At 37.9% G+C, this 14,961-nt stretch overlaps 1 protein-coding gene across 1 annotated transcript in view; it reads left to right on the forward strand.

Moving 5' to 3' along the window:
* Positions 1-476: 476 nt before the first annotated feature.
* The window catches only part of LOC128638786 (lysosomal amino acid transporter 1 homolog), a 24,175-nt gene continuing 9,690 nt past the window's right edge, over positions 477-14,961 (forward strand). The window contains exons 1-5 of the mRNA XM_053690921.1: positions 477-638; positions 4,410-4,571; positions 7,093-7,229; positions 7,411-7,558; positions 14,226-14,477. Coding sequence (XP_053546896.1) covers positions 477-638; positions 4,410-4,571; positions 7,093-7,229; positions 7,411-7,558; positions 14,226-14,477 — 861 coding nt within the window. The remainder of the gene's footprint in view (positions 639-4,409; positions 4,572-7,092; positions 7,230-7,410; positions 7,559-14,225; positions 14,478-14,961) is intronic.

Here is a 14,961-nt window from a genome sequence, read left to right on the forward strand (position 1 = left end):
GAACCATAAAAAAAAAAAAAAAATTTTTTTGACTCTTGGGCCCCTCCAACAGAAAACTGGGCCCCAGGGCAGCTGCCCCTTTTGCCCTGTGTTAAAGACGGTCCTGAACCTATAGACAATCATTCTGAAAACGAAACATTTTGCAGCTTTCTTGTTCTTCTTAATGTGCACTCACAGTGGTTTATGCTGATTGTCATTTATAAGGTAACCACTGTGAGTGCACATTAAGAAGAACAAGAAAGCTGCAAAATGTTTCGTTTTCAGAATGGTTGTCTATTACATTAAAGTTGATTAAAAAAAAAAAGCTTTGAGTGGAGGTCACATGTTTCCTGTCTAGAGTGGAGCTCCAGTCTGCAGCTAGACCCTTCTCAATTCCCTTGGTGGTTTGCACAAGCCCTTAGCAATCAGTGCACTCAGGCAGCACCAGTAGTGTGAGAAACCAGCTTGTTGAAAAACAATGTATCACCAGCAGTCACATGGCCACTGTGGGCTGCAAGCCACATGACCTGGGTCACGTGATGAAGTGGATTGGGTCTGCAAAACGGAAAAAAGCAAGTCACAACATTCGCAAACGGGATATGAGGGAACCAGCGAATAGCAGGGCTGAGGGAGCTAGAATTAGGGCTTCATTATACACGGTGAGGGGGGCACCATTAGGGCATAGGAAGCCTAAATACTCTGTACAGATATGATGAAGGGGCATCCAGAACACACTGTATACATAGGGTAAAGGGGCATCTAGGTCTAGGATATATATAGGGTAAAGGGGCATCTAGGATACACTGTATACATAGCGTAAAGGGGCATCTATGATACACTGTATACATAGGGTAATGGGGCATCCAGAACACACTGTATACATAGGATAAAGGGGCATCTAGGACATATGTAGTGTTCTGTCACTGACAACAATGTTTTTGTATATACACACAAACTTGGATTGACTATAGTATTTTTATCTACGCATTTTAGTAATTTGTTCACATTTTATATGTATGTGTTTTTATACAGCCACAGACATAATTTTAAGTTAGAGGAATAGGATGGGAATTAACTTTTTTAGTAAGTATTTTAGATAAAGGGATATTTTCCAAAACTGATGTTTATATAGGGATAAAGGGATATATAGCTGATAAGGGAGATTTAAGTTGTGAACTCACCACAGAACCGAAAGGGAAAACCGAGCAGATGGTGAAACTATTTAGTTTATGACATCCAATAACTACAGGTAAGTAATGGGAAATGGGGGTTAAAGAGACATAATAGAGCATGGGAAATGGGCATAAATAAATAAGAACATTTTATTTATGCACATATGTTTAATGTGTTTTACAGCAAAGGGATTAAAATATGGTTTATGTCTCCCTGGAGATGCACAGCCAATCCTGAGCAAATATTAGAAGATATTCACAAATGCTGCACCTGATTAGCCCACCAGCTGTGTGCTGCTTTAAATGTCTCCTGAGCTGATTTGTACTAATATTTTAAGCACATTTGCAAGGGTTAAAAACCCACAGACAAGCATCTGTGAACTAATAAAATGTAATATGCATTAGATCATGTTATTGTTGCATTATACGTTTGTCTCTTTAAACTGCACAATAGCCATTCCTGTGGCACAGCTTACATTGGTTGAACAGCTTCATCAATAATGAAAACAAAATATGTTTTGAAAGGGGGTGGGCTGTATAAAAACCCAGTGCGCTACTACCTAGCTCAAACTATTAAATCTAAGACATTAAATCAAATAGCATATATTCAGAAAGGCTATTCTACTATAAATACTTAGCAGTTTTCTGGCTAAAATGTTCGTATATGTATCCTATTCTGCTTGATACAATGTTAAGTCTAATTTGATCGTGGGAGTTCCTTAAATCCCTTCTAGCCAGCGTGTTATAAAGTGCAGCTTCTCAGCACAGTCCCATCACTGACTCGTTCACAAAACAGCGGAAAAACTTAAAGATAGAGAAGCGCAGCACGCTCTAAGTGTAATCCGTCTGACAATGTCTCCTGATGTCCCCTTCCCCCGAGTATTACTCACAAGATGAATCTGGAAAGAGTGCGCATCGGTTGTACACAACCATGCAGTTTGTCTCCACCGTCCGTCAGCTCCGCCTCCTTCTGTGACGTCTGGATTTACTGTCCAACCAAAAGTCTCACTTTTCTTTCAAACCGGAATCCGCAATTCAATAATGAATGAGAGGGATCATACTACTGTGTTTCTGTTAACACGTTTATTGCCAATGTAAAATAAAATTTGAACAAATACAATTATGGTCTCTCAGCTCACCACATAGGTCCCACAAATCGTGAGCCCCGGTAGTCTCCCTGAGACCTGGTTAAAATATAGAACTTTTCCCGACGTACGTTCGTTTCTGTTCCAGAAACTTTTTCAAGAGTGTTTTCTATCACCGGATATGTTCCTTATATACCCCATTATGTTCACAGATGATTAATGAGCGTGGGTTCAATTAACCCTTTATACACTTGACATAAGTATATATACAAGAATTCATTATATATGTATACTATAAAAATTTTGTTTTCAATATATGATGCCAATATATCATTACCATTATTAGATTATAAATACTTTAAAAAGCCTATTAAAAAATACATTAATATAAAAATAAAGAAATTGGCAGCTGTAGCCAGGTTTGAATCACAACCTTTAGATTGGAAGGCAGTTGATCTAGCCACTGGGCTACAGCAACCCCACAATAAATACTATATTATAAAATATGAATGCTATTAAAAAAATATTTTTTAAAAAATAACCATGTGATATCAATTCCATATGCTAAAATTGTATAGTTTCTGTACTTCCACAGCCTAATATATCATAAATATTAATATATTCCTTATATTAAAAATATATACATATATATATATATATTCGAACATTAAAAATGTATATCAATGTCCGGAGTATATATATACATACATTAATTATTCCTCCCTTTTGTAAGATCTCATACATATATTATATCAGAAATGCTTGTATGTCTATGCCACGTTTAGTCCTTTTGGTTGGAGGCAATCTAGCTTTTTTATCCCAATATGTTTCTCTTTGTCTACTGTTTGAGTAGCCTGTTTGTATCCCAGATGTTAGGTGGTATCCATTCTATTATTTTAATTTCTAGATCACTTATGTGTTATTGCGTAGCTTTCATGACAGATAACAGTTTATTATGAAAGTTTGGCAGCATTTAAAACCCCCACAAACAATGTTGAGTATCACACTGAGCTTCAGGGCTAGAAAAATTCAGGCAAAACTGTGTAAGCTGGTGAGAGATTAAAAAACAAACAAAGAAAGCACTACATGTGCAGACCATTAAAGGTATAACCGGCAATATCTCTTAGATGATACAAATGGGTACTCACATACTCCTGTAGCACACTTATGTGCTGGTAGAGGCAGGCTGTAACTTTATGACAGGTGTAGCAGCTCACCTATATATGCCTGATGAAACGGTTCTAACCGAGAAACGCGTTGCATTTGAGGTGGTGCCACTGTATACCCTTTTATCCACTCATCATAAACAAACTTCTGTGTTGTTTTTTTATCTTTGTTTTTAATAAATAGCTACATTTTATTCTAAATGCACTCTGAGTGGAGTTCTTTTCCTACCTTCTGCCTTTGCTGATTGCTCACTGGGACTTACACCCCCTGTACAAACAAGAATCTACATCTAGGGTGAGCTGCTACACCCTGTCATAAAGTTACAACCTGCCTCTACAAGCACATAAGTGTGCTACAGGAGTATGTGAGTACCCATCTGTATCATTCTAAGAGATATTGCCGGTTATACCTTTAATGGTCCTGCACATGTAGTGCTTTCTTTGTTTGTTTTTTAATCTCTCACCAGCTACACAGTTTTGCCTGGAGGGTGAGCTGTCACACTATCTGAAATTGCCAGCTTGTCTCTACCAGCACATAGGTGTGCTTCAATAGTATGTGAGTACTCATTTGGCTCCATTCTGTTTGTTCTGTATCATACCATCTGATTATACCACACATGAGGCGCCCCTCTGTCTTCTTGTACTTTTTTCAGCTTATACCCGGACCAGTCGGTGAGGAGGAGGCAGCCCACATATGAACATTGTATATCCCATTTTCTCCGGTCATCCGGTCATACATTTCAAAGAAGACTTTGATCTCTGTGTATCCTTTATCAATGATTCAAAGGTTTTTTTATTTCATATATATATTTTTCATTTTTATTTTTATTTATGTTTGGTCCTTGTGATATATGAATTGTTCTGTATTATCTATGCATAGTGATTCATTTTTGCACTGAGATACCCCTGCACCTCTATTTTGTTGTTATAGGGCTAGAAAATTAATTATCAATGTATTTTCAGAGCTTTACAGAACACAAGTATGGATGGAGTAAAAGTAATTGGCGGTTGGGATCCTTGTCCTTATCATCAAATTTCTCAGATTGTCCCCCAACAGCTCTCAGTGGATCTGGAATGTATTTAGCGAATGTGCAAATGAAGGGCGAGATGTGGCCAGCTGGTTTTTAGGACTGGGTTCCCATCCCTTTCTCTATAGCTGCTTCCTTCCCGTAAGTATATTTGGGTTGTAATTATGCCACAAATCTCTACTCTTATTGAATTTACAAAGTAAGTAACAAGCATAAAGTAATCATTTGGTTTAGCTGTTAACATAAAAGGGATAGTCAATTTAAAATATGTTTTGAAAGGGGGTGGGCTGTATAAAACACAGTGCGCTACTACCTAGCTCAAACTATTAAATCTAAGCACATTAAATCAAATAGCATATATTCCAGAAAGGCTATTCTACTATAAATACTTAGCCAGTTTTCTGGCTAAAAATGTTCGTATATGTATCCTATTCTGCTTGATACAATGTTAAGTCTAATTTGATCGTGGGAGTTCCTTAAATTCCCTTCTAGCCAGCGTGTTATAAAGTGCAGCTTCTCAGCACAGTCCCATCACAGACTCGTTCACAAAAAGCGGGAAAACTTAAAGATAGAGAAGCGCAGCACGCTACTAAGTGTAATCCGTCTGACAATGTCTCTGATGTCCCTTCCCCCGAGTATTACTCACAAGATGAATCTGGAAAGAGTGCGCATCGGTTGTACACAACATGCAGTTTGTCTCCACCGTCCGTCAGCTCCGCCTCCTTCTGTGACGTCTGGATTTACTGTCCAACCAAAAGTCTCACTTTTCTTTCAAACCGGAATCCGCAATCAATAATGAATGAGAGGGATCATACTACTGTGTTTCTGTTTAAACACGTTTATTGCCAATGTAAAATAAAATTTGAACAAATACAAATTATGGTCTCTCAGCTCAACCACATAGGTCCCACAAATCGTGAGCCCCGGTAGTCTCCCTGAGACCTGGTTAAAATATAGAACTTTTCCGACGTACGTTTCATTTCTGTTCAGAAACTTTTTCAAGAGTGTTTTCTATCACCGGATATGTTCCTTATATACCCCAATATGTTCACAGATGATCTAATGAGCGTGGGTTCAATTAACCCTTTATACACTTGACATAAGTATATATACAAGAATTCATTATATATGTATACTATAAAACATTTTGTTTTCAATATATGATGCCCAATATATCATTACCATTATTAGATTATAAAATACTTTAAAAAGCATATTAAAAAATACGATTAATAATAAAAATAAAGAAATTGGCAGCTGTAGCCAGGTTTGAACTCACAACCTTTAGATTGGGAGGCAGTTGATCTAGCCACTGGGCTACAGCAACCTCACAATAAATACAATATTATAAAATATGAATGCTATTAAAAAATATTTTTAAAAATAACCATGTGATATCAATTCCATATGCTAAAATTGTATAGTTTCTGTACTTCCACAGCCTAATATATCATAAATATTATATATTCCTTATATTAAAAAATATATACATATATATATATATATTATTCGAACATTAAAAATTTATATCAATGTCCGGGTATATATATACACTACATTAATTATTCCTCCCTTTTGTAAGATCTCATACATATATTATATCAGAAATGCTTGTATGTCTATGCCAACGTTTAGTCCTTTTGGTTGGAGGCAATCTAGCTTTTTTATCCAATATGTTTCTCTTTGTCTATGTTTGAGTAGCCTGTTTGTATCCCAGATGTTAGGTGGTATCCATTCTATTATTTTAATTTCTAGATCACTTATGTCGTTATTGCGTAGCTTTCATGACAGATAACAGTTTATTATGAAAGTTTTGGCAGCATTTAAAACCCCCCACAAACAATGTTGAGTATCACACTGAGCTTCAGGGCTAGAAATTCAGGCAAAACTGTGTAGCTGGTGAGAGATTAAAAAACAAACAAAGAAAGCACTACATGTGCAGACCATTAAAGGTATAACCCGGCAATATCTCTTAGATGATACAAATGGTACTCACATACTCCTGTAGCACACTTATGTGCTGGTAGAGGAAGGCTGTAACTTTATGACAGGTGTAGCAGCTCACCCTATATATGCCTGATGAAACGGTTCTAACGAGAAACGCGTTGCATTTGAGGGGTGCCACTGTATACCCTTTTATACCATCATCATAAACAACTTCTGTGTTGTTTTTTTATCTTTGTTTTTAATAAATAGCTACATTTTATTCTAAATGCACTCTGAGTGGAGTTCTTTTCCTACCTTCTGCCTTTGCTGATTGCTCACTGGGACTTACACCCCTGCACAACCAAGAATCTACATCTAGGGTGAGCTGCTACACCTGTCATAAAGTTTACAACCTGCCTCTACCAGCACATAAGTGTGCTACAGGAGTATGTGAGTACCCATCTGTATCATCTAAGAGATATTGCCGGTTATACCTTTAATGGTCTGCACATGTAGTGCTTTCTTTGTTTGTTTTTTTATCTCTCACCAGCTACACAGTTTTGCCCTGGAGGGTGAGCTGTCACACCTATCTGAAATTGCAGCTTGTCTCTACCAGCACATAGGTGTGCTTCAATAGTATGTGAGTACTCATTTGGCTCCATTCTGTTTGTTCTGTATCATACCATCTGATTATACCACACATGAGGCGCCCCTCTGTCTTCTTGTACTTTTTCAGCTATACCCGGACCAGTCGGTGAGGAGGAGGCAGCCCACATATGAACATTGTATATCCCATTTTCTCACGGTCATCCGGTCATACATTTCAAAGAAAGACTTTGATCTCTGTGTTATCCTTTATTCAAGGATTCAAAGGTTTTTTATTTTCATATATATATTTTTCATTTTTATTTTTATTTATGTTTGGTCCTTGTGATATATGAATTTGTTCTGTATTAATCTATGCCATAGTGATTCCATTTTTGCACTGAGATACCCCCTGCACCTCTATTTTGTTGTTATAGGGCTAGAAAATTAATTATCAATGTATTTTCAGAGCTTTACAGAACACAAGTATGGATGGAGTAAAAAGTAATTGGCGGTTGGGATCCTTGTCCTTATCATCAAATTTCTCAGATTGTCCCCCCAACAGCTCTCAGTGGATCTGGAATGTATTAGCGAAATGTGCAAATGAAGGGCGAGATGTGGCAGCTTGGTTTTAGGACTGGGTTCCATCCCCTTTCTCTATAGCTGCTTCCATCCGTAAGTATATTTGGGTTGTAATTATGCCACAAATCTCTACTCTTATTGAATTTACAAAGTAAGTAACAAGCATAAAGTAATCATTTGGTTTAGCTGTTACATAAAAGGGATAGTCAATTTAAAATTAAAATTTCATGATTCAGATAGAGCAGCAACTTTCTAATTTACTCCTTCTTGATCTGAGTAGAGCTAAGTGCTTTTAAAGGGACAGGAAACCAAAATTTATCTTTTATGATTTGCTTTTCAACAAAGGATACGTTCAGGGAGTGTGCACGTGTCTGCAACACTATATGGCAACAGTTTTGCAACAATGTTAAACATTAAGCAAGAGCACTAGATGGCAGCGCTATTTCCCGTCATGTGGCGCTTTAGGCATGTTCATGCTACCTAGGTATCTCTTTAAAAAAGAATAAAATGAGAACAAAGCAAATTTGCTATAAGAAGTAAATTGGAAACTTTTTATTAAGTTGTATCTCTATCTGAATCATGTCTCTTTAAATGTGTGGCTAGTGCCAGTTTTTGAGGTTTTGGGGCTGTACAGTATCGACAGTGGCGTGCTTAGTGCCCTGTAGAACGCCTCTAATTGGAGAAATAAATTCCTATTTAGGAATCGTCACCATTAATGTAGGGATGTTTTGTTGTCGAAGTGCGATTTAATATTTATCTTCATTTTTTTATAAATTAAGTGGTATCCTAATTTACAGAACACGAGAGGGCTGAACTCATTGATTAATGTTCAAGTATTTTTGTGTTCTTTGTGCTTTAAGTAAATAGCTGCATATTTTCTTTTGTGTCTTAATGGGGTACAAGATTTTTTTCCCCACTATAGAAAGGACTTGGCCTGTAAGAAAACTACTTCCTTGGTCATTTAAAAAAAGAACCAAAAGCACTACTGTCTGTCACTTTCCACTGCTCTAAATCCCCTAAGGACCCCCCCCCCCCCGATTACCTGTAAGCAAGTCTACAGACAATCCGTAGGGTTGTACCCGCTGATTGTACCAGGTTTGCAAATTTTGTTAACTAAATTTTATAGTTTTCAAAGTATAAATCATTTTATTTTGTATGCAGATCTTTTGCAATGTAGTTACACTTTTATGCGCTGTATGAATAATGTCTATGCTATAGGATTGTAGCCTTTATTACCCATTTTCCAGTTTTGCATAACCAACTCAGTTATAAAACACTTTTTACCTCTGTGAATACCTTGTATCTGAGCCTCTGCAGACTGCCCCCTTATCTCAGAACTTTTGACAGACTTTCATTTAGCCAAACAGTGTTGACTCATAAATAACTCCACATGAGTGAGCACTATATATATTACAAAATACGGAAGAGGACTGCACTCTCATACCGGACCGGGTACACATCCCATGACCCTGTAACATGCTCAGCCCTGGGGGCTCACAGGAAGCTGTGCTGTCCCCAGAGTCACAGGCAGTTAACCCCAGACAGGTCTGGGTGCAAGAACCATAGGGAAATTACAAAACAAATTAATACAACACACAGAGAAAGTCCAGCACTCACTAACAAGCTCTCAGCTAACATTTGGAAAATGGAAAGGTTAGTTACCGCATTTGGCCAAATGGGACAAGCCCAGGTACCACATCAAGTTCCTTTCCAATACCTGGGACCCTAAAACAGCCACACAATGCAAACTGGGAACAAGGGAAGGGTGCACAGGCTTATGTAATTACCCTAGACATATACAAAACACGGAAGTGGACTGCACTCTCATACCGGACCGGGTACACAACCCTTGACCCTGTAACATGCTCAGCCCTGGGTGCTCACCATAGGCGTCGCTACAGGGGGCAAGGGGGAGCAATTGCCCCCCCTAGAAAATTATTTTCCCCCCGCCAGGCCACTACTTCCATAAAGCCATATAGGCAACCGCTGGCGTTGAGGCTAGAGGACCCGCCTCTTACCCGACTAATGTGCAGAGAGTCCAGCACGTTGCAGGACTATGGGGTACAGTCTGTATGTACAGTCAGTGTATGTATGCCCCTCCTAAACAAAAGGTGTCTTTATTTGTTTTTACCATGTCTGCCAGTCAGGGTGCTGTTGTGAGACATGCTGCCTGCAAACCTTGCTTGCTGGTATATACGGAGTTAAGTTAAACTTTGACTGCCTGTAGTGCACTGCTAATAGATTTAGGCAGATGTGGCTTTGCAGGAGGTCACGTAGGCTGCTGACTGCTTGGGAGTGATTTATAGCTCTCCGACCAGCAGTTCAGAAAAACAGGTCTTAAAGGTTACTTTGCATATTCGTAAGGCTGACCTTTTCAAGATGTAAACTTTTTTTTTTTTTTTAGACTCGCTCATTGTCCTAATCATTTAAACTATATATTGCCAGGGGGCTGTGTGTGTATTAAGAATTGTCCCAAGTATAGGATTAGTAGTGTGTGTGTGTGTGTGTGTATGTGTATATATATATAAAGCCCTGATGATATATAATAATCTATATATGTATAGCACTGTGTGTGTGTGTAAATAAATATATATATATATATATTTTTTTATTAAGGGTAAGCTCTCACTTGCAGTTGCTAGTCCCCAGTAAAAGTGTGCAGAGAATAAATAATGCCTTGTGTGCTGTGTTTTAAAACCAAAAAAAGTGTGACTTGTTTTTGGAATATATATATTTATTTAATTTTATACATACAGTATGGACGAACTAGAAATTGCATGCATGGCTCTTCAAATCTTAAAACCAAGCGGGAGCACCAGGGTAAAAATTTACTAAGACAATTACATTAAAAAAATAATTAAAATCATAAAGAAGCTAAGCCAATATACTTGACACTTTATAGTCCCAGAGTGCTCCTACTATTGTTTGAAGCACATTCAGTTGCAAAGGCTTCAGCACCCTACTTAAACTTCTGGGACCTATAGAAACACTGGAGATAGTTTAGTTAGGTCAAAGCTATTAGAATTAAAGGGACATTGTACACTAGACTTTTCTTTGCATAAATATTTTTTTAAACAATCTATTTAATAGCCCATCTGGGATTGTTTTTGTAACAATGTATAGTTTTGTTTATTTTAAATAACATTATGATTTAGTGGTGAAAATAATTAGTGCCCCCCCCAGTTTTGACTGTGGTATCTCATGTGCCCCCCCCTATACATTGTTCCTAGAGTCGCCATTGGTGCTCACGGGCACTCACAGGAAGCTGTGCTGTCCCCAGAGTCACAGGCAGTTAACCCCAGACAGGGGGGGTAATTTCCCTATGGTTCTTGCACCCAGACCTGTCTGGGGTTAACTGCCTGTGACTCTGGGGACAGCACACCTTCCTGTGAGTGCCCGTGAGGACCCAGGGATTAGCATGTTTACAGGGTCATGGGATGTGTACCCGGTCCGGTATGAGAGTGCAGTCCTCTTCCGTATTTTGTATATGTCTAGGGTGATTACATAAGCCTGTGTACCTTTCCCTTGTTCCCAGTTTGTTTGGATTTGAGAGCTTGCATTGTGTGGCTATTTTAGGGTCCCAGGTATTGGAAAGGACCTTGATGTGGTACCTGGGCTTGTCCCATTTGGCAGATGCGGTAACTAACCTTTCCATTTTTGCTTTTAAATCTTAGCTGAGAGCTTTTAAGTGAGTGCTGGACTTTCTCTGTGTGTGTGTTATATATATATATATATATATATATATATATATATATATATATATATATATGAGAGAGACTTCAAAGAAAGAGGCACTCACAGGACTTATTGAACATTATTTGTATTGGTAATTCATCAACAAAGGTTTAACAAGACTGTTTCGTCATAGATGTATGTGGTATATGTTCACCTCTGAACATATACCACATACATCTCTAACAAAACAGTCTTGACAAAGGTCCTGTGAGGACCGAAACATTGACTAAACCTTTGATGAATTACTAATAAAAATAATGTTCAATAAGTCCTGTGAGTGCCTCTTCTTTCTTTTAAGTCTCTACCTATACACCATAGAGAGCACCCAGGCAATTCACGACTACAGTGAGTGCTTGGAACCCAGAACTTACATACCCTGGTGATTTTGGCTGATAACATGCACACAAGTTGACACAAAGGGGTTTGAATGGCTATTAAAGTTAACCATCTCACCTGTGATCTGTTTGCTTGTAATTAGCAAATGAGCCTACCTAGGTTTAGCTTTCAGCAACAAATCCGGTCAGGTGTGACAGCCAGGGTGCACCACACACAACAGGTGCAGTGCAGCTGAGTGACAAGTAAGCAGCAACTTCCACCATCCCTGTCTGTTGCTGTACAGTTATGACAGTGAGCTCTAACTGCATGAACTGCGCCACTGATTATGTTAGTGCTACAGATAGGCGAGCCCTTCAGCACAAGTGTTTTTATTGTGTATTTATTAAGTATATTTATTTTCGGCCCAAATGTTATGCTATGGTGCTCGTTAATTAGGAAATGGCATTTGCTACATATTTTGTGGATGCTCAGAATATGGCATAACTATAAAAATATGATGGATTCATTATGTACTTGAGTTGTCAAGGGCTGAGCTGCAGCAATCAATTAATCTCTTGCAGCAGTGTCGTGTTCCCCCATTTCAGTGGTCCAGTCTTCCCCCTCTGCCCACACAGAGTGTGTGTGTGTGTGTGTGTGTGTATATATATATATATATATATATATATATAACAGAGTCATTAGAAAAGGCACTCCATATATTGTAACAACCTCCAGGGTGCGCTTGAAAAAAATCAAACATCCATAGATAGAAAAAAGGCACTCGTTGGAAAAAGGTAAAACTTAGCCTTTAATAAATAAATTTAAAATACATCGAAACATCAGCATTTTAAATTTGTTAATTAAAGGCTAAGTTTTACCTTTTTTCAGCGAGTGCCTTTTATTATATATATATATATATATATATATTTATATATATACTATATATATATATATATATTTATATATATATATATATATATATATATACACATACACACACACACCACACACTTTCTCCCAGGGAGGCTTGAGTTAATACTTTAAGGCAATTTATGTTTTAACTCCCTCGCTAAGCTTCTATGGTGTCACATGATTTTAAAAAGTGGATTACCCGTTTTGCATCAACAATCATGATAGGCAAAGCATCTTTGCAATATTAACAAAGATGAATTAGTGCTAAATCACAGGGAATACAAGAGTGAGGGCTACCCCAGTGTGTACAAGTGCAGAGTTTGTGCTGTATCTAAATATTAATTGTGATTGGTTTGCAGGATTTTTTTTGTTCTGGGGGCCAGGAAATAGTTAAAAAAAAAAAAAAAAAAAAGAATAAACATAAAACAATATACTCATTTGACAAACAAGCTGCAGTTTTAATTGCAAAATTATTCTTAAATTTGAAGGTTTATAATCATATTGTTTACAATTTGTGTTTAGTGTTCTTTAAGAATATGGAAAAAACATATATATTTTTACAAGAACAATAAAACTGTACTAGGTTTAAAGGTAAAAGGAGATTTAGATCAAATTGGCGGCACTGACCCACAATGTTACTAAATTTAAAGTGAAGGTAAACTTTGGTTAATGAAAGTCCGTTTTTAAAAATACTATTAAAAACAGGGGCACTTTCATTCATCAAGTTTTACAAAGCAGCCATTTTGATTAAAAACTTACCTTTTCTTCTTTTCACAGCAAGAGCAGCTTCCCCCTCCTGGAAATCCTCTTTTCACAAATCAGCAATGTCTAATCGGCTTTCTCCAATCACAGCATGGCCTCAGGCAATGACTACCCTGGGGGGAAAGCATGATTGGAGGAAGCCGGATTAATTCCCTATTAACCCAATTTGCTTTACACAAGATTCCTCTCCTCACGTTTCTATCTACACAACTTTTCCCTTTCAGTGCACTCTACAGTGTTTCTTCCTTTTTCAGCTTCTCCCTAGTATGTCCATTAGAGTGTAAGCTCACAGGCCTGCATGTCCTACAGAACACAATTACATTGTCTCTTGACAAATGTATAAAAAGCTAGGAGGCAGTGACATGGTGTTATATAGGTCGTAAGGCTGAGAAATATTCTGCAACACATGCTATGACAGTGTAGGCCCTGGGGCCCCCACTTGCAGCTGTAGTGTAGGGACACATCTACTTTCTGGAACAGCATAGGATGCTATCCAACATCTTCCTACATTTCTGTGTTTTAACCTCCAGGAGCCCTTGAAGACTTCTTTCTGTGTCCCTTCAATCCTGCTTTCCTCCCCCACTAGAGCTTCCATGTACTACCCCTAACCTGTTTGCTTGTGTGGTGTTCTGGGACTTGTAGTTCCTAGACATGCGGCCCAGAAAAGATCCATCTGCACCAGGCTAAATTTTAGTAGCAACTGGCACACTGAATGCTGTCTTGAGGGCTCCAAACCAGTGCACCAGGGCCTAATTTAAAGGCACCAGTGGCTCCCAGGTTTGTCAAGCTGTGCTCTAAATAAAAGTTGTATTCATCACTAGTTTTGTAATTCATGGGCAAAGTCCCCTTCATGTGTTTGTTTGTAGCTGTGCTGTGTAAATGTTGTGTTACCACTTTATTTGTCCAGAGTGCTACAGAATATGTTGGTGCTTTATACATGGATAATAGAAAACAAGGCTGGTTATTTAACATTATATATGTTTTTATATATGTAATAAAAAAGTTTTATATTTGATATCCACTCACTCCCTTATCTCTCCTCTCAGACAGTACTATAGGTTTTGTAAGACTGGAAATATGGACGAGGCAATTTCATTCTGGTTCCTGATGGGATTGCTGGCTGGAGATTCTTGTAACTTACTGGGAGCCTTCCTATCGCACCAACTTCCCTTACAGGTACAGCTCCCCACAACGCCTAGTCTGCAGTGTGACAAGTTAGCAGGCATTTGTTTATAATTAAGGCTAAGCACTGGACGAAATGCGTCAAACTTTCTCTGCCTGCTATTTTATAAGTATTTATTAAAATAATAAACAAACAAAGTTCCTGAGTACATGCACTCTCACCAACACTAACAACTGCCAGGGTGCTCTTTGTGGGTATTTAAGTCGATAGTAAAATAAATACTATTATTATTATTAACTTTTGCCTCTCATGTGGACTGTCTCTTCCAGACGTACATTGCTGTCTATTACGTGCTGGCGGATCTACTGTTGTTTTTCCTGTACTTGTATTATAAGTTTAGGAACCAGGGTCCAAATTGTAAGTATGCACATCAAACATTACTGTTCTGTAAAATGCATCAGATGTTAGCTGTTCGTTTTTGCACTGGAAGTATTGTATTGTTTTATTATTTTAGAATTAATGAAAACAAAAATGAACAAACGAAACATTGCTATAGGCATAAGAGTCTTGTGAAGTGGAATAGCCTAACTT

This window comes from Bombina bombina, chromosome 8, assembly GCF_027579735.1.
Source record: "Bombina bombina isolate aBomBom1 chromosome 8, aBomBom1.pri, whole genome shotgun sequence".
NCBI classification, from domain to species: domain Eukaryota; kingdom Metazoa; phylum Chordata; class Amphibia; order Anura; family Bombinatoridae; genus Bombina; species Bombina bombina.